General features: G+C 35.0%; 1 protein-coding gene across 3 annotated transcripts in view; it reads right to left on the reverse strand.

The window, feature by feature from the left end:
* The window catches only part of LOC134529188 (serine/threonine-protein kinase BRSK2), a 172,345-nt gene that overhangs the window by 112,523 nt on the left and 39,310 nt on the right, over positions 1 to 20,512 (reverse strand). For all 3 annotated transcript variants that reach the window (XM_063363024.1, XM_063363025.1, XM_063363026.1), the window contains 4 exons: positions 14,936 to 15,021; positions 10,344 to 10,484; positions 9,433 to 9,583; positions 2,468 to 2,683 (listed from right to left, as the gene is read on the reverse strand). In XM_063363024.1, coding sequence (XP_063219094.1) covers positions 2,468 to 2,683; positions 9,433 to 9,583; positions 10,344 to 10,484; positions 14,936 to 15,021 — 594 coding nt within the window. The remainder of the gene's footprint in view (positions 1 to 2,467; positions 2,684 to 9,432; positions 9,584 to 10,343; positions 10,485 to 14,935; positions 15,022 to 20,512) is intronic.

Raw genomic sequence — 20,512 nt, forward strand, 5'->3', positions numbered from 1 at the left:
AGAAAACTTAATTGGGCTATCGCTTACAAACCCAGTTATCCCCACATTTTTAATCGCAACAGTATTTTGTTTTGAACATGCTGTAATTTTTGCAAACATTATATACACAAAAATATAGGTATATAGGTACCAAATATTAATTTGACTGCAAATCTGATAACGAAACACTAATCTTTAAAAGGTGTCCTTATGCATCATATAGATTTAAAGTATAAATTTTTTAATTCTCAACCAAAATGATTTTCCAGGCAAGGGGCAGCTGTTGAAATCACACCCCAGGTGCCTTCATTCCTCGCGACAGCTCTGTGCGTTACAGCAAGTACTGTTTAAAATAATTTTAAAAAAGAAATGCAAATAGAACTTCTATTGAACTTGTTAGTTCCTTTTTTGAGGAAATTCAATTAATACACGTTTCTCTAAAAATAAGCGAACTTGAATTGGAACTAATTCCTTTTAGCAAGGTGGGAATTTGAACTGGAAATTGTTACTTTTTGTGGTGTACTTTCCAAGGTCTGGGTATAAATGCCTTTTGTTGGATACAGTTTAGACTGAATGCAGTTTGTAAGAAGGAAGTTCTTGTTACAAGGAGGATTGTTATATAGAGATATTACAGTATTGGGAAATGAAGCAGCCATATCCTTTTGTAAGAAACCATCCCAGCATTTGCATGGAGTGACTTTGGGAAGTCATGGAAAACTGAAGTCAGGATGACTTGAAGTGGATTCAAGCCCAGATCCACTGAAATGTGAATACTGTGAGTTACAACTGCACCAAAGTACAATAAAATAGGTCAAATGTGAAGATGATGTAGGCAGTTTTTTTTTATTACACGAGTATCGTACGTCACAAATTTGCCCCTAGGTGGCAGACAGTCAACCAGGAATATTCAATAAGTCTCCTTGAGCATTAGTGTGAAAAAGTGCAGAAGAAAAGGCCTGCACTCTGGAGAAATAAAAGTTGGATCCTCAAACATGACAATGCCCTAGCTTATCAAGCATTCTCGATCATAAAATTTTTGACCAAATTTCAAATTCCTGTACTTCCACAAACAACTTATTCCCCTGATATAGCTTTCTCCTACATTGACCTGTTCCCTCAACTGAAATTTATGCTAAAGGGGAAGGATCCGACTATTAAAAATATCCAGGTAAACATAGAAAGGGTTCTTAACACCCTTAAAGTGTTCATTATTATGAATATTTGCATTACCTTCTACAGCTTGAAAATAATGTTTAATAAATATCTGGTGAGAAAATTTGTGACCCAACAAAAAATTCAAGAGATGTATAGGAATAAATTTACAGGAGAATACCCTAATAACAATGACAAGAAAATGATATAACGAACTCAGCATGTGAGACTGAGCCTTAAAGACGATATCCAGGACTACTTACAAAAGTGAAAACACTGTTGGAGATGGTGTATTCTGTCAGAAGTGGATATCTTTGAAGGATATTCATCATAATAGCCTGTAAGTACTGTCATTTTGAATTTATATGCAGTCATGACACTTTCCAATAAAATCTTGTAGAAACAGTTGAACTTCTTCCCAATGAAGAATGGCAGACTTTCAGTTAGACCAAAATTTTATGCAAGCTACAGTTAGGTCTATGCAAAAAGTTTCATTTAAAAATAAAAAAAGGGGAAAAAAATTTAGTTCTTAATTTTGAATAAATTTTATGAAGGAACACATTATCTAGTTATTTAAATTAATGCTTTCAAATAGCTTATAGCTTTTAATAGTTATTTCCAAACACATGCAAAATCATTATCCCCAGCTTAATTTGGCAAATGCTTCACATTTTATTACCTTCATACTGGAAAAACTATCAAAAACACATATGAAAATTTTCACTATAAATCACTGTGTCCAGCAAAACCACAAACAAAATCCTCAGACTTTTTCCCAAATTCTCCAGGTCTTTTATAATTTTTATCTGACCAAAACATATAATATATTTTAATATTAAACCTCTGATACAAAGTTTTACACTACTTTCTGACACTGCCACAGTCACAACATACTTACGGATTCTTCAATGCACGAACAAAACATTTTACATAGTAACAAGAAATCTGGGAAACTATCCTCAAAATGATGTTTCTAGCATCACAATTTAAGGCAACATCACAGTGGAATTCAGCCTCACGATCCAAAAAATAAAACTCTTCTCAAAAATACTTGGCTTACTTGCACTGCGACAAATAAAGACTAAACCCAAATACAGTATGCATGACACAGTTAATGAGTAATATAGGCAAAGCCTTTAGTCTAACCATTTAATTTAAATTCTCTGACCTGACAAACTTCCCTGATCTTTTCTATAAATTAAAAATTTCCTAACAATTCCTGTTTTCCCTAATGCTGGACATCCTATAATTTTGACTGAAGAAGCTCACTATTGAAAACAAAACTATTTCTACCAATTCTCCACTCTCCCGAAGAAAAAAAAAATTGCATACTTACAGTCAAGCGCTTATCTGGATTCACTTCGATCATTCCTCGCAAAAGATTTTGGCAGTCAGGTGGAACGAAGTGGGGAATGTGGAACACCCCACGTTTCACTTTTTCCAACAACTGGCGTAAGTTGTCATCATCAAAAGGCAGGGCACCAACAAGCAGAGCATACAGAATAACACCACAAGACCAAACATCTGCTTTGCGACCATCATATTTTTCCCCCTGAAAGAAAAAGCAATACACACAATTTCACAATATTATAGAAGATGGGTTTCCGATGATAAATGTGTGAGGAGCATCCCGGAAATTTTATGATTAAATCTATAGTGACATGATCAGACATATATGATATACCACACCTTGCACTGTGTGGAATAATTTTTTTCTGAAGTTTCAAGGGAACAGATCTCTTTCTAAGAAACATGATGGAAATTGGTTTACAACAGCAGGCCTTGGCAGAGCTGAGTCCTGATTGAACGTCTGTTTCCGTGGGAAAAACTCTCTCTTTGCTGGATTTTGAAGGGTGCAAAATAAAAAAAAAAATTTCATATGAACCACTCAAGGAAATGGTCAGATAGTGACAGATGGTCAGATACTAGCAGTGGCGGATCCAGGATTTTGGTTTGGGAGGGGCTTGACCCAGCTGAGGCTAGGCTTTATCAAGGCAAACACTCAAACAATGGTGCACCCAGATGCTTTTGGAGGGGGCTTGAGCCCTTTAGCCCCCCCTCAGGATCCGCTACTGGATACTAGTACAATTTGACTACAAGAATCATTGCACTGATATTTTGACCAACAAGGTAGACTTAATTTGTTTCATAACAAAATACATGAGCTTGTTGAATGATAAATTTTGCGGGAATAACCTATTGTGTTTAATTGAAGAATTAAATTAATTTGTAACACTGTAATAAAATAAATCTTTTTATTTATCATCAAAGTTGAATTAATGTTTTTCCAATAGTGGGATTAATGTGGTGTCAGTATTAATTGTTGTCAATGAAGGTTTTGGTTTGGTTGGTTTGAAAAAAAGTGGGGGACATAAAACTGAATCTTGTTTTATTTATTTCAAGGTGAATGACCTTGCACTTTTGGAAGGTTCCAAGCTAGTCAGAGCAGCAACTTTTGAATAATCATATGTTCAGAAACATAACAAGAGGGTCATTACAAATGTAGTGCACAAAATCCTGTTAATATGTTATTTTTTAATCATTTTTTTAACATGTTCGTATAAACATGACCTATAATGTGATTCAATGTTTCAATGGATGGTTTTACAAAGGTCCTAAAATCACTGTGAATATCACAAAAAAAATACATAAGAAGAAGAGCCACATTAATGACAGCCTGCCCTTAAAGCACTGATTCACTAGGTGTTTGTGCTCATAACTCATGAAGTAGCATCCACCAAAACTATATGAAACTAAAAATGCAAACTCTTCGCTATTACCTATGCTAATCAAATGTGTTAAAAAATGGTTTTTTTACTTTAGCAGTGATAATTTCATATGTTTACTTATTGCTAATTTTCATAGAAGTAATTTTGTATAGAATTTAAAGTACTGAACAAAAAGAACCCTTTTATTTGCTTCATTTAGTGCTTTGATGTAGAAAATTTGTCCTTACTTGAAATTAACTTTGTGTGATCACCATTTGTAAACTTGTAGGTATCCACCCAAAACTGCAGGATATATTTCAAAACTAGATTTGATTTAGACACGTAGAGATACTGTTATTATAAAACTTTTGAGCAAAGTAATACTTGTTTTCTGTAAGTTTCGTTTTCTGCCACTGCAGTCTCAAGAGATGTTCTTGCACAGCAAGGACTGAACTACTGTAGCATGGACAGGAAGCTTGTAAGATATGGTTATGTATTTACTTCTATGAGAAGTAACAGTTGGCAGACGTCATCTGCCAGTCTTTGCGGCAACATGGTGGACTGATGGTGTTTGTTATATCAAGTGTAGAAACTCATTGTCATGGGTAGTATGGTGTTCTGCTGTATAACCAGCTAACAAGAAAAAGCATGTTCACACGAGTTAATACTGTCTCAATACTGGTGAGAGGATGGGATGCGGCGTACATTAATTGTAATCGCAACGATAGCATGGGTAACCCTTTAGGTCATATAAAAGAATTTGATGTGATGCAGCCCTGTTGGGATGCTAATGCGAAGCACTTGGGGTTCTATTAACCAGTCAATAAAGTTGAATCAGCGGATAAAAAATGTGATGTTTTTCTGAGTGTTTGTGGCCCTAAAACATAATCAATTGTGAGGTCACTTGTTTCACCAGCGAACCCAGTTACAAAAACTTACAAGGAAATTATACAACTACTTAAGAACCACTTTTCACCGAAACCTTCTGAAATATTCCAAATATTCAAGTTTCATCAACGCAATCAACATGATGGTGTAAGAAATGCCAAATACACAGCTGAATTACGATGCCTGGATGAACACTGCAATTTTGTAGATAGCTTGCATGACCTAGTGTTCACGACTTCACTATTTGTTATTTTTTTATGCATGTTGGTCTTTTGTTGTTGGGTTGGATGTGCATGACTGTTTTCTTGGAATCTTGTTGGAGTAAAGTAAGCTTTATGGTTGTTGTGAATGCAATGTTGACGTCGACCCAAGTGTCTCCCCTGCTCATAAAGTCAGTTATGCTGCGCCAACCCCTGATCCTCCCCTGCCCCGTGCAGTGAATGTGTGTTATGTGGAACATACTTTATATTTGATAACATGTCATTTTTATTATTTGTATATATTATATTTTTTCGTAAACTTTTGTCACTATAATTATATGTTTTTCTAAAGTATAATGTTAATTGCTGTAACCGGGCGATGAAGCCGAGGCCAACACCCGGAATCACTCCGAGCGCTGCACGTGTCGTGGAAGGGGGGGGGGGGAGGACGGGCAGAGAGGCAGAGACGCGGCAGGAGGGGGCAGTAGTCATCTGGCGGCCGAGCAAGGCGGTCGCACGGCGGGACGAGTGCGGCAGTGAGACGTGAGCCACAACTGGTGAGATTGGATCCGGGCGATCAGGACTTTCACGTTCACAGGCGTTACGCTATCGGTCGCCATTGTAACTAATTTAATTGTAAATAAGTATTTTCTTGGTTGTGTTGAGGCGGGACATTGCGCGCATCGGCGGACACGTGCGTGCCGCAACGGGACAGACATCACGTCGCTGGCGACGGCGTTTCAACTTAATTGGTTTCTCGCTATCATAGGGAAGGAGCAGAGACAGTTCATCAATCGCATACGGAACCAGGGGGTGCAGTCCGCACTTGGCGCCTGCCCAACCCCAATCACGTGCAGCCGAGCCTCACTCCGCGGAGGGACGGGTGTTGTGCCGCGGATTGCCCATGTACCTAGATTACGCGAAGGGCTCAATAAATACTTGTGGTCAAACTGTCGAAACATCATTATAGCTCGGATAGTGTTAATTTCCCCCGCCACGAGGCCTGAACCCTCCCTGAGAATACGACGCAACCCGCATCATAGGGGTGATATCCGGGACTACGACAATGTGACTTCTTTGAAAACTTGCAAGAGGTTCTCACTGTTCAACAACCCTAGCCAAGCTGGTTCCCAAAGATAACCATCTTGCGCATACAGTGAAATTTTGTTACAATGTACTTCAGAATAACATATCTTTCAGTTCAACGTATGATTTTAAATTCCCGCTCAAAACACCAATGTAAACAATGTAAAAATATTTCACTTTAACATTAAAAACGTATCCTACCTTTCAATACAACGACCATTCTTTTCCAGTTATCAAGAAAATTTTACATAATTGTTACTGTGTTTGCGCAGGGGTTCTTTAATATAAATGTACATTATGATTAATTTTTATCACTTTCAAGAATCGTTAACAAGTATGAAACGTAAACACTGCCTCAACGATTCATAGAATCATAGTAGGCCTACAGTATAACGTGCCATTCTTCCTCCATGGATCACACACTATAGTGCACGAGACGATCTAAACAATCAATTGCTGTCTCGCCCCTCTTCAAGACAATTGTTTTTAGCTGCGCCATCTTTTGGTTATTTGTAAAGAACGTTTTAAAAGTTTTAATTAATGCAGAACAAACATTAAATAAAAATTATATTTTAACTTATATACGAAATAAACAATCCAATAATGTTAATTTATGCAGGTTAAGTTTTGAACTGTTTGGTGTCACAACATGGCCGACACGCTTTAATGTGTTGCCATGAAGGTCGGAATGTCGCCTGGCACAGCCATGCTCACGACGCGTGCTACTAGTGCGGCCATGGTGCTACTAGGGCGCTATGGTTATCTATGGATGCGAGGTTTGTTTACGTTTGACGTGGCGCGAGGCAAACAATATTGTTGATTGAATATTTTAATTGGGATGGATGGCCAAAAAGATAAAAAGAAACGCAAGCAGTTCACTTTGAAGGAAAAAGTGGAAATTTTAAAAGAAGTTGACAAATGCAGGAAAAATGCAGATGTGGCACGGTCGTTTGGTTTGGTTCCCACTACACTGTCAACAATAATAAAAGATCGCGAAAAAATTATTCAACTGTACGAATAGTCATCTTCATCTGCTGGTCGCAAGAGACTTCGCCTAGGAGACTTTCAGAATAAAGTACTTTCATTACTAAGAATAAAAGTTCAGGCTTTATTGATGTACTTTATAACGAGATTCTACTGTACATGTTTAAGTAGTTTATGTGTTGTTTTGTGATGAAGTTTCTGGAATTCAGAGCCTGTCCTTCCTTTTTGAGCTCTTTTCCAAAAAGTAAAATATGTCAACAAGTATGTTGTCAATATTAACTGGCAAACTTGTGGAAGATTTTTCTGCAGCCAAAATTATTAAGTGGCAAAGACTTAAAATAGCCACTAAATTTGGCTGTTTTTCTTTGAAAACAGGAACCACACTATTCTTATGTCCAACCATAACCGCTGCATTGTCAGAACAAAAGGCTACATAGTTTCGAAAAGGCACACTCAAATTTTCGAGTTCTGTCAATAAAAGCTGTACAATATTTTTTCCAGTTGAAACATCTCGTACAGATGAAATAGCCAACACAGAACTAATGATTAAACTACAAGAAGGTTCATATAAGTAACTACAGTGGATACGACTTATTATTTGTATCATTGTTCCCATTTTTAGACAAAGAAAATGTTCCATCTTGCAAATGCTTAACAACTGTGGCAGTTGTGTTGGATGCCATTTCTTTGATTATCGCAGCAGTTTTCATGCGCTCGCAACTATACTTTTTTGCTGTGTCTGAAGTCGGGAACATTTATCAAAACAAATTTACAGAGAGATTTGCTCCACTAAACAAAATATTATGGTCCATTAAAAAACTGGTGAAATAGCCTTCTGCTTGAATCACATCCTTCTCACTGGTACGGCACGTTGAAAAGAACCTGTTGATTTTTTTTGTTCTCCTCAGCAGATTTCACATTATTAACGTGTTTCAAACACTTCACGTGATTGGAAACATTGTTCTTCCCGCCATGAAAAACATTTATATCGCAATAGCACACACTGCAAAATGCATAATTCTGGCCTTTTTCACTTTTCATGATACATGGAAACAGTTCTGAATACGCCGACCTAAACCCTTTTCCATACCGTTTTTTAATGTTCATGGACATTATAACGGCACAAACAACATCACTGAATACTAACTATCTTCATACACAAGCATTAACTACCGAATATGTATAGAACAATATAACCCAACAGCACACGCTGCCATTTACGCCAAGGAGAAAAAGAAAAAAGAGAACTATACATTTGTTTTCCAGTTGGTCAACTCAATTTAGTTCTGTTCTGTACTTTTCACCTTTTCTTGTTTACATGACAAAATACGTCAAGATGAGCTGCCACATTGTAACAGAAACTAAACATAGACAAACAATAAAAAATTTTCCACTACCGGGGAAAAAGGTTGAAATGAATCATTAACTTGAAAAAGGTAAGATATTTAGAATATCCGTACAATCGTAATGTAGATTATTTTTCGTACAAATTAAGAGGAAATTCGTAAAAGTTGGCAGGTATGTAGATGGGTTTTGTTATGAGGAGTTGGGATGTAGGCATGTTTATTGCTTGTAAGCTTATGAAGCATTCAGTTTACACGTTTGAACACTCTCTTTAATGATATTTTTGTATTTGCTCAAAATAGGTGATAACTTATATGTGGTTTATTTTGATGCTTGTATGTCTTGCCACGATGTTGCTCCTGCTTTTTGTATAGTTGACATTGCGCATGTACCTAATGTTTGATTGAGAATATCTTACTTGTCATTAATGCTTAATCATTTGCGTGCCCGCCTGTCGTTAACTTTGCGTGTTTTTGTATTTTCAAGTGGCCTATTTAGTACTTTCATATCTATTTATTATGAACACTGTCACACCCTTTTGCATTTAAGAAAGCATGTTAACTGAATTTTTATGTCAACATTTTTGAGAGTTATTATTAAAATAAAGCATAACCCATATCACCTTTTTTTATGGTAACACTGTAACCTTACTGCACCCTGCAATAGTATTTCATGAAATGACAATAGTGTAACACTTGAAAATTCTTCTCCACAACAGTAGGATTCAGGCAGGAGTCTACCACAAGGTTTCCACTTGTCTGTACTTGTACGATTTATTTTGATTGTTAATGCACTGGTTTCACCAACTAAACATCTTGTTTAAAACACCAAGATTTTAATCTGTATTTGTGAGGATGATGTCTGAATCACCACATATCTTATCAGGATGTAGTATGAGGCCACTGGCAGTGCACCGGATGAGATTTGAAATTTATATCTTTCTTCAAGTTCACTAATGATGACCTTAAAAATGTTTCTGTTAGATAAAATGTATAATAGCAAGTCACTATCTCGTCAAATTATCCCCACTCAATAAACAAATGTAAATGACACTAAGAGCAAAGACAGTGCAACAGGATGATTGTACTTACCCGAATCACCTCTGGGCAAGCATAGTGCGGCGAGCCACAGCTGGTTTCCAGCATGCTACCGCTCGGCTGCAGTGATGCCATGCCAAAGTCAGCAATCTTTATGTTATTCTTCTCATCCAAGAGCAGATTTTCAGGCTTCAAGTCTCTATGGCTGTGGTATTTAAGTAAAAATCTCAAATTAGGACATAAAACAAACTGCTATAGAGACAAGCAATATTTTTGACTTGCATATCTAGTTAACATATATTTTGGGCATCTCATATGCACTCTATTATTTATGAGATTTGGATTATAATTTAAGGTTGAATCAGTCTGTGTTTAACTAGGCATCAACTGGGCAAGATGGTAACACTCATGAGCCACTAGACTTGCAATCCAGGGGACTCTGACTTCAATGATTTTAATAGTAATTTATTAATTTTGATAACTTAATTTGTTCTACTGCTTTATTTGAGTGCTGGAATATAGCTTGAACAGCAGATAACCACACTTCAGAAATAAATCAAATTTGGCCATGCATGAGCGATAGTCAAAAGTGAGTTTTCAATGAGTTCCTGATATGTAAAAATATAATGGCATAGTAATTCAATAACTTTTCAGTTTTTCTGTGAAAAATAATTCCATTTCAGCATAAAAGTGCAAGTATAGAATGAGTGATAGTCAAAATGTAAGTACAAACACCAGACAGTAATCTGTAAAAATTACAATTTTACATGTTGCAACATAGTTCAGAACACATCTGGAAGCATAGAACTCCATTATTTACACTTTTATAAATAAATTCATTATAGAATGCCTATATTAACTTTCATATTTCTATGAATGAGTACGTTAATAACTGCTTCATATATTTTCAGGTAAAATATAACCAAATTCAATACATGAGTATCGTAAAAATATTATATACTGACCAGATAGAATGGCTGTGGCAAAAGTCCAACGCTGATATAATTTGCCGAAAAAACCTGCGAGCCTCTTTGGGTGTCAGGCGTCCCTTTCTTACGAGATAGTCAAAAAGTTCTCCACCAGACACATGTTCCAGGACAAGGTATCTGAAACATAAACTTCTAATGTTACTGAATGTCAAAAGCAATCTTCATTATGCTAAGATTCAGTAGAAAAATTTAAACAATAGGAAGAAAAATGAATGATAAATGAATATGAAGCTTCTGTGGCTAATAAATGGGCACGTTGGTTCATTCCCAGGCTCTCGTAAGAGAAAAAGTGGACATTCTACAAGTGCTCCAGTTCCCACACTGCTTCACCAAATAATTCATCTTACGTCACCTTTCAGAGGCCAGCAGTCAGTCACTCTGCCATGTTCTAAGTTGCAACCCCTGATACAGTGATTTTCTTTTTCTATTTATTCATGATCACATTTTAACTAAAAAAACTTGTTTGGCACAAATGAAAACATTTCAAACTGTACCTCATCGTAATATACAGTATAAGCACTGACACAGAATGCCCCCTTCCCCCCCCCCCCCCTCAAGGCTTTACGCCAGTGGGAACTTTATAACTGCTTCAGTTAAGTTGTACGTATTGCAGAATGTGAGGCCAATGAGATTAAGAAGAATCACAAATATGTACATTATGAGGATTGTGATGTTTATGATGCTAATAGATGATGGGCAAGGTTGACAACCAAGATAAGGTGATGAAGGCAAGTGAATTAAGGATTATCAGGATGACATTACAGGGTTCGTACTCCATTGCTAGCATGACAAATAAGGACTTCTAAGGACTTCTAAGGACTTTTTAAAAGCATTTTTAAGAACTATTTACGGGATTTAAAAAATTTACAGCAGAAAAAATGGGCAACGAAAACACACAACTTGAAAAAAAATATATAATCTTGTGTACTTACCACACAGAAGATGATTTAACTCCTTAGTTCCCAATCAGTAGAAAGAGATCATAAGTAAAAAAGTACCCTAATAATTATTTACATAAGTAGTAGAACACTGTTAAAAAAAAGATTCCTTGTGCAAAAAAAAATTATAAAACATTATGGACTAAAACACTTGACACTATTTCACCACTCTTGACAGTTCACTTATTTCGGTTCCAATATCAGAGAGCTCCCTTTTCTTTTCAGAAATTTCTTTTCTAATTGTATTGCACTTAATGAAAAGTCCTATGTCTCTGGAAGATTCCGCTTTCTGTGCAAGAGTATCAATAGACTTCTCAGATTCTTCTATGTCCTTTTCCAAGCATATCTTCTTCCTTTTAAATTTTTCAAGCTGATCAAACATTACCTTCCTCTTTTCCTGTTCACTCTCTGTATTTTTCTGAGAACGTTGATCCTCTAAGTACTGCATGTATCTGGATCGAGCAGACGAAGCTGACATCCTAAGCTCTTTTGTTATTGGCACATCATAGATGGTACCACAATACATTATGTAGTCATAAACTGTGCGACGGGACACCAATGAAGTTTCTTTCAAGTTCTCTACTTCAGAAGCTTTATTCACAGAAAAACCTCTTTCTACTGAAGCTTGTCCATGTGACAAAATCAACAGCATTTTAATTACATTCCAAACCTTTTCGTATGCTGCGCCTATAAAGAAGCCACTAAGAAATGTGTCTAGGCCTTCTTTCCGGTCAAAATTCAAAAACTCGCAGTGTGAATGTTTGACAACATTCTCCATAAAGTCTCCAAACTGAATCAAAATCTCGTCACAATCTTCAGGCAAAATCTTCTTCTTTTGGACAAAGTACATCAGAACGCTTTTCATTTTGCTATTGCAGCCAACAGAATCTTTAGCCATTAGAGAAGGGTCTATACATGAAGCATTTTGCACAAGAGAGAAATTCACTGGACACTTGGCCATCAAGCTCTTCAGCATAGTCAAAATAAAATTTTGACATTCATGCTTCAAAACAACTACTTGCTTTTCTTTTACATGTTCCTTGAAGAGTTTCTCTTTCAACAATTTGTCGGCAACAAATCCTAAACTCATATCACTTGGCGAAGCATGTAATTTCTTGCATGAAAAATCAAACTTACACAAATTATCAACTGTAGACACACACTCATCAATATGTGCAGGTTTCAGAACATTGTACAGCTGTGTACACTTCTTAACTAGCTGTAAAATATCATTAGCAAAGAAAGGCAGCAATGGTTTGTCACTTTGGTACTGTTCTAAAAATGGTTTTACAATTTTTGCCAATGAGATAAAAAAATTTAACTTCACTGTCATTAGTTTGTCTTTTGTTGCCTCAGCTACAATCCCAAATGACTTGCATGACACTTTTGGCAAAGTCCCCTTTTCAACTTTTTTGACATACTGTGAAACATCCTCCCAAATTAGCAATGCCCTTTCAGCTGCAGGAACATTTTCTAGCCAGCGGCAACAACAAAACTTCACAGGCATCTTCTGTGTTTTGGATTCCTTTAAAAAGTCTTCTCTTCTTGCTGGGGCATCTTTCAGCAATGAATAAAGGGAGACAAGAACAGAAGATATATGCCACTCTGTGGCTGTTTCACCTTTCTTGAATGCATTATTCAAAATGTGAAGACCACAACTCCCAATGTCCATGCATTCAAAATTATATTCTTTTCTGAGGTCTTCCTGCAAATGTTTGTAGAACTTCCAGTTTACAGATGGTCCATCCATAGACAATTGAATCAGTTTGGATAAATTCAATTTCTGTGTGGAACAGTAAAAATTCTTCAGCAAATCTTCCGCTGTGGCATGTCCAATGAATGCTGATGTAACATACCGTGTTCGGACTGTGTTGTCCGTGTGCCAGAACCTAATGTGAATGTCCATTTGTTTCTGCTGAGTACTTCTATTTAATGTCTCATCAAACAATAACACGTAGTGGCTGATTTCTTGACAATACTTGAATAGAAGTGTTTGAAAATGGGGTGCCAAACCAAAATGACACAAATATGCAACTTTTTTTTCACCACAAGAAAACTGTTGGGCTATTGAACTGTCTGGGAACATTAAGGAAAAAAGTTTTGAAGACTCCTCAGATGACTTGTAGGAGAAGTGACTCTGAACACATTTCAAAGTCCACAAAATTTCTGCATCAAGTACTTCTTTTCTAGAAGCAAAGGAATCCAAAGAAGTACTTAGATGTACGGTTGGCAAAATCACATGCTTGAACAGTTGGAGCTGTAGCAGTTGAGGTGGAAGCAGTTGTATCACTTTTGTTCTCAAGCACTGTTGCTTTCCGACTGAGAAAATCACCTAATCCTAGTGACCGACTCTTCTCCTCCATCAATGAACAGTGTTTTGCTCCTACAAAAAATATAGTATTGTATGACAATCATATTCAAAACGTTTTGAAATAGTAAAGTGAATTCGGAGGTTATCCTTTCAGCCAAGTACATCGGCTGAGAAATAATATTGAAAATCTTTTTAAGTAGTAATTCATATTAAAAATACTTTAAAGTTTTCTTACTTTTAACAAAAATTAATGATACAAGCAATCATGTCTTGTATGCCTTTATAATTTGCGTAAGTAATACTCTTAAAACATTGAAAACCACGTGTTTGTTCAAAGTCGATAAGTGAACCAAGCTTATGTATAATGAAGTATAATATTAATTTTAAAAATATTAATAAATACACGAAAATGTTACACTCACCTGACATGTGTGCTTTCAAGGCCGATTCGCCCATTCGGCCTATATCGAAAACTTTTCCGCACGGCCGACATCTTGCTTTATGCTTGTCTGTCGTTTCCCGGGACAGCCACAATTTATAACTTTCTTTATCAAGCCATAAATTATTAAAAATGCACTTCCCTGGCATGTTAGCGCACAAACATTACACCTTGGCCTACGTAAAAATGCACATACACACGTGGATCAAAGTACAGAGCGGAGAGCGCACACGCAGAACGTTGGCAACAGCAGAGTGTTGCCAGACCTTGTAAAGTCTCCTACGGTACAACAAAGACGCGATAATTGTCGTACCATACACCAAATTAAACCTCCAAGGTAGATACCAGATTTAAATTATAGTGTCCTGAGTACCATAAATATTGGTGCATTTACAAGAACGTACGCACGTTTTGCAACACAGCGAGTCAACGACAGCACACGTCACGTACACAAATTAAAACATCATTTTCAAATACACGATGCAAATTTCTAGACATTATTGACACTGCTCATTCCAAAATATTATTTTAAATACTTGAAAAGAATGAAGAAACAAAAGTGAATTTGATGAATAAAGTATAACAAAATAAGGACTTTTAAGGACCACCAGACAAAATAAGTACTTATAAGGGCCCTTAAAATGAATAGTAACAATTAAGGACTTTTTAAGGACTACTAAGGACCGTACGAACCCTGCATTAGCATGTGTGACGAAACTAGGTGGTACAGTTAGTGCTGATGAGTTGATTCATACCAAGAAAAAAACTCTATTAAGTGTTTCAATAGTACGAAGAAATTTCAATTTGCATACTACTTGAACATTAAAAAACCTACATTTACTTATAAATATACCAGACAAAAGAAATACAAGCTACTTACAAGTATTTTTTATTTTCATAAACATCACTAAGGCCAAGAACGTGGGGATGGTCTATAAGTTTCATAATGGCAATTTCTCTTTCCACCTGAAAAAAGACATTACAATTTTATATATACTAGTCACATATATGTAGTCAGACAAAGCAAAAAAGGCACACGTATGACTGCACAAATATGAATGTACATATTATTCTAAACAAATTTAGACATAATATCTATAAACTGTTTAAAACTATTGATGTTTAGAGAAGGGAAGTTGATGTAAAGTGTCAACCATTCAGTTTGTATTTTTTATGAGAAAAATAATACAAAAAATGGTTATTTGAGTTTGATATTTACTCAATATATTTAAGGCTTAATTATAGGCAATTTATTAGAGATATTCACATTATAGAAACCACTAAGAAATATTTTAGTAAACTTAAAACATAAACAATGATTTACTAGAAAATGTTTTAAAAAAAAAAGAGATTTAATAACCATGAAGACATTTTTAAGTAATATTTGTAAATGTATCATCAGCTTTTTAACAGTCTTTATGAAAACATATATTTATAAGACATTTTCATTTGGGTGAAGCAGTAAGAATTTCAGGATTTTTATACCAATCTAGAGTTTGGGTGCTTAAGGAATGTTTTATAAATGTCGCTACAATATTAAAGCTCAGCTTCACAACCAACGTTTGATAACTGAAATTCACGTCACTAATTTTGTTTAACAATTCGTAAGGATGTTTCACTGTATAAGCTTTGCTTCTTATGTCTGGTTACAAATTTTGTCACCTTATATGCCATGCTATATACCCTATCTGTAATTTGTGAAAAGTCAAGCAAGCAGTCATAATTAACACTTTTATTTTTGCAACTATAATGCATTATAATCACATAAAGAAGTTCATTTCTCTTGTTTCCAAACTTGGGTAATGCATACAATTAAACTCAATAACAACATTTTTTTAAATATTTTTCTGTAAAAATTTGAAACTATCAAAAAATCTCAAAATGAAAAATAGTGGCTGAAGAAGAGGCTTGAGTGAGGCAATGAACTTCAGGGAAGGAATGCATGAAAGTCGGAACATCTCGTGGCTAGGGTGTGAGTGTTGTTTTGAGCAAAACAGATGTTAAAACTATATGGTGGTTATCCTCGATGAATTTTAAAACCAAACATTTTAAGTGCTTTGCTTTGCATTATTCCAACACTGTTAATTTATATACTTTAATTATTCATAACTTGTATTATTTATTTTACTATTATTTTATTAGTTTTTCTTTTAAAATTATTTTCAAATGAAGTAAGTGGTCATCAAATTAAATTAGACCAAATGATCGCCCACAGTAATCTAGATATTGGTAGTGAATGCAAACATGTGGGATCACAGAAGTTACTAAAACAGTTTTCTCTCAATAACAGTAAGATAAAAAAAAAACAAGAAAATATTTTGCATGAAATTCAGTTTCATTTCAGCAAGTGGTTTAGAGATTTGATTTCACCAATGGTTTGGCTTTGGTAACGCTAAATATCGGAAGGGTTGCCGGCCGTCCACGTCGGAGTCAAATGTGTTTCGGGCAGGCTGCTACTCCAGTAATCATACGCAATTCAGTGTTTCCTTTTGGTATTACATGTTCAACGTAAGCCTGTGTGATGAGGCACAGGAGTTCCGTGGATTTATAATTGAAGATAACTTAATATTTAGTGTTTGCCACAACAGACAACGTAAATATTACCCCTTTGTGACCTGCGCTGGCTGCTCTACAGCCAAATGAACTGAAAGCTGTGCTGAGCAAACACGGAATCTAAATATTAATAACTTGAAGACTTATCTTTGCCCTTAAGTGCCCAAAAACTAAAGCATTAAAACCAAATTCTTCCTCTGAATTAAACTCAGCTAATGATAAAGGTTCTAAACCCATGTCAGCCTCTGCAAAAGGAACTGAATTAAATTTATCACTTAAGATGTGTACATATGCATGTGAAACTGATGTTCAAATTTGTGAACCAATTAAAAATGTCATTCCTTGTTCTGAATTTTTTTTGAAAATATATGTGATTAACTTGAATTTCAAATAGTCCAAATAAAGGAATTAAGAAGTGAAAACTTGTGTCCATAAAACTTTACGAAACGACACCAGAAGTGAATTATTGCCGCTTACTACTGCTGCGGTAACTCAGCAGAAACTTGATAAACATCAGTCCCAAGCAGCTCCTGACATTATTTGAACCCGGTTACTCGAAAAACGATACAGCACATTCAAACATGAGCTAACTGACTATAAATGAAACAATGGGGAATTTGGGTTTAGCCATATTTATGGTGTAATCCCAGGATTTCAACGTAATTCAAAAATTTCAATAATCACTTTCAGTGGAAATTAAAAGCTTATGAAATGTATTCCACTATAATTTTACTATCATAAAGATGTATTTGATACATCTCTCAATGTTCACGTAATAGAGTACAGTAGAACCCCTGTCATACACTTTTCAACGGAAGGCACAAAAATGGTGTATGATGCGGGAAAGTGTATGAAAAGGGAATGGCAATAATAAAAATTTTTTAAATCTAGCATACCAGCACAATGTCAGATTAAACTTCAATACATAATGTATGAATAATTGCATTATATTAATGAAAGATAAGAATTCATCATTATATATACATATAATAAAACCACCAAAAATGTAAAATATAGTCCATAATCAAGTAAAGCAGTCCTTTCTTGGAGGGGGGAAAAGTCACCAAGCCTAAATTAGAAATTAAAAAAGTTAGGCTATTGTAAAAAGAAAATCAGAAATTTTTGCTTGTTGTTTCATTTTACAAACAACTTTATGCAACAGAACAATTTTCAATAAAATTTTAACTTGAGAAACGTAAAATACAAAACAATCCGATCGTAAGAAAACAATAACCAACAAGTATATTCAGTTCAAAGATTAATGAATGCACAAAATATTAGATCCGTGCCTTGGTAAAGCGCGGCACCATTTTCATAATCATTGCTAGTTTGCGCCACTAGTCTCGCTTGGTGCTGGCCATAGATGCTACTAGCGAAGTGCACAGTCTTCCTGATACTATCCATATCTATGGTGCGATAAAGTTATTTTCTTACGTTTGAAAGGTAAACAATGAATGTTTTTCAAAATAAAAGCATTAAAACGTATTTTATCAGGAGGAATATAACAAAAAAAATTGTGAATTTAAGGACTTTTCCGCTTCGTAAAAACGTATGAAACGGGAAATTAATGATTTTATAAGTGTATGTTCCGGGAAAGAAAACCATTGAAAATATAGTACTTTCGGCGGGACCAAAATTAATCGACGTATGACACGGGAAAATGTATGAAACGGGAATGTATCATCGAGGTTCTACTGTATATACAGGATAGTGCCGCCACATGCTGTCGGCTATTGTATGGACGAGCTCGGCTTGTGGGAATCCCAGAAATGCACATGCGCATAAGACTTCAACCCATCAAACTCCCACGGAATGGTGCATGTGCAGATAGTTGCATATCAATCGCATTACAAAATTTCACTGTGAACGTGCCTAAAAACATATAACTTCAAACACATGTAAAATGAGTCACTTTATACTTGTAATTTACTACACTGTAATTTTTTTGTAGATGGAACAAACATATTTATGTAAAATTAAAGATATTTGTACATTTGTACATTTACATAAAAACAAATGTATTACTACAAAATAGTGTTTGCAGTAATAATGGGTTTGTATCTTACCCAGTTATTTATGCTTTGTGTTACCCCAGTACCGCCAATAGTTTAAGTAAACCGTTTACTGAATAGCTTTCTAGTATTAACTACGCAATAAATAAGCATAATAAAACAAAATAAAGTCAAATTATTAAATATTCAATTATCTTTTCTGTTTTTTTTAAATAAATAATTTGATGAAAGATAATTAAAATATACAATTATGCATCAATTTTCAAAATAAATACTCAGTATTATCTTAAAAAACATATTTCATGTTTACAAAAATTACCAACGCTATCTGTTGTACAAAGTTACACTATCTTTCTTGTAGTATTACAAACTACTTCTTAGCAACTGGTTTCCAAAGGAATCTTTTGTAAAATTACAGAATTTTTTTTTGTTTACATAATGCAGTACAGTTACTACTGTAATATTGAACACTAATTTAACTTCAATAAATCTTACAAACTCTTAGCAGCTAAGTACATAAGTGTTAAATTAAATGCTGTGTGATATTCATTTGTGCTTCTGTTGTCGTCAGCTGCAACAGAACGGGCGAAAGAACACGTGGCAACAGCACAGTGTCGTCCGCTACCTGCCAGGCCATACTAACTCTTTGTGCAATCTAGTAGGCGAAAACAGCACCTGTGTTTACGTTGCGGCTTTGTCGAAACAGATTGTTTTATACACAGCAAAGAAAATAACCATAATTACGAAATACATAAAGCATTTACATAATCATTTACAATTTTTTTTATTTCACAGAATACAATATTTTTGTTATTTCCACTTCTTTGCATTCACAAATGTCGAATTTGTCAAAACATTTTTCCACTATAATAAAGAAAGAAATTTTTTTTCTCAATAATTCAACACACTGAATCTAACTGTAAGTACTGGGAACTTTAGAGAATATACTTGAGAATACAAATGCAATTAAAGTTTTGGACCACCATGCGAAAATAAAAAGTTATGAATGGAATAATGTCACTGCCTGAGAGCACTTTCGGCTCACACTGTAGATCCATTTTTTAGTCTAAAAATTACTCATCACATTAGTGTCACCTTTAACTGCAAGAGCAAAAATTAGACTTAAAATAACCAGCGATAGAAGACTTCACGTTTCCAAATAGTGAACTGGGCAATGAGAGAAAAATTTAAAAAAAAAAACCTGAACCGCACCCTCAATATCAGTGAGAGTGAAGTATTATAGGATATTGAATCCTTAAAACAACTCTACGCGTACAGGTCCCGATAATATTCCTAATTTTATTAATTCTAGAAGGTTGCGCAAACCTTCTAGTGCCTCACCTGCAGTACATTTTTAACTTAAGTATACAAAATACTGTTAATCACTTTCGATGGAAAAATGCTAAAATATTTCCAATTCATAAAAAAGGCAGCAAGCTAGATGTATCCAACTATAGGCCTATATCACTGTTAACTGGTTTTGCTTAAGTGTTTGATAAAATAATTAAGAATCTCAGCTTCAATTTAACAAACAAAACTGTCAGACAAACAACATGGGTTCTGAAATGGAAAAACAACCGCAACTATCATTTTTTTTTTCTAAACCCAATTTTTGCAGAAGTAATAACTAGAGGTCGGCTGATGCTTGTTATTTTGATCTTGCAAATCATAATAAAAAAAACTTGAAAACTATCAAAAGTAGGATTACCAGATAAATTCTTAAATTGGTTTTATAGTTACCTGAATAATCAAATTTTTTATGTATCAATCAACAATATTAATTTTGACCTAAAGTAGTCAGTTCTGGTGTTTCACAAGGTCTTACTTATTCACCCATATTATTAAAAATTTTATTGATGATATTCTAAAGGTTTTAAATATTCCCATGGGTA

Source organism: Bacillus rossius, chromosome 2, assembly GCF_032445375.1.
Source record: "Bacillus rossius redtenbacheri isolate Brsri chromosome 2, Brsri_v3, whole genome shotgun sequence".
Lineage (NCBI taxonomy): Eukaryota > Metazoa > Arthropoda > Insecta > Phasmatodea > Bacillidae > Bacillus > Bacillus rossius.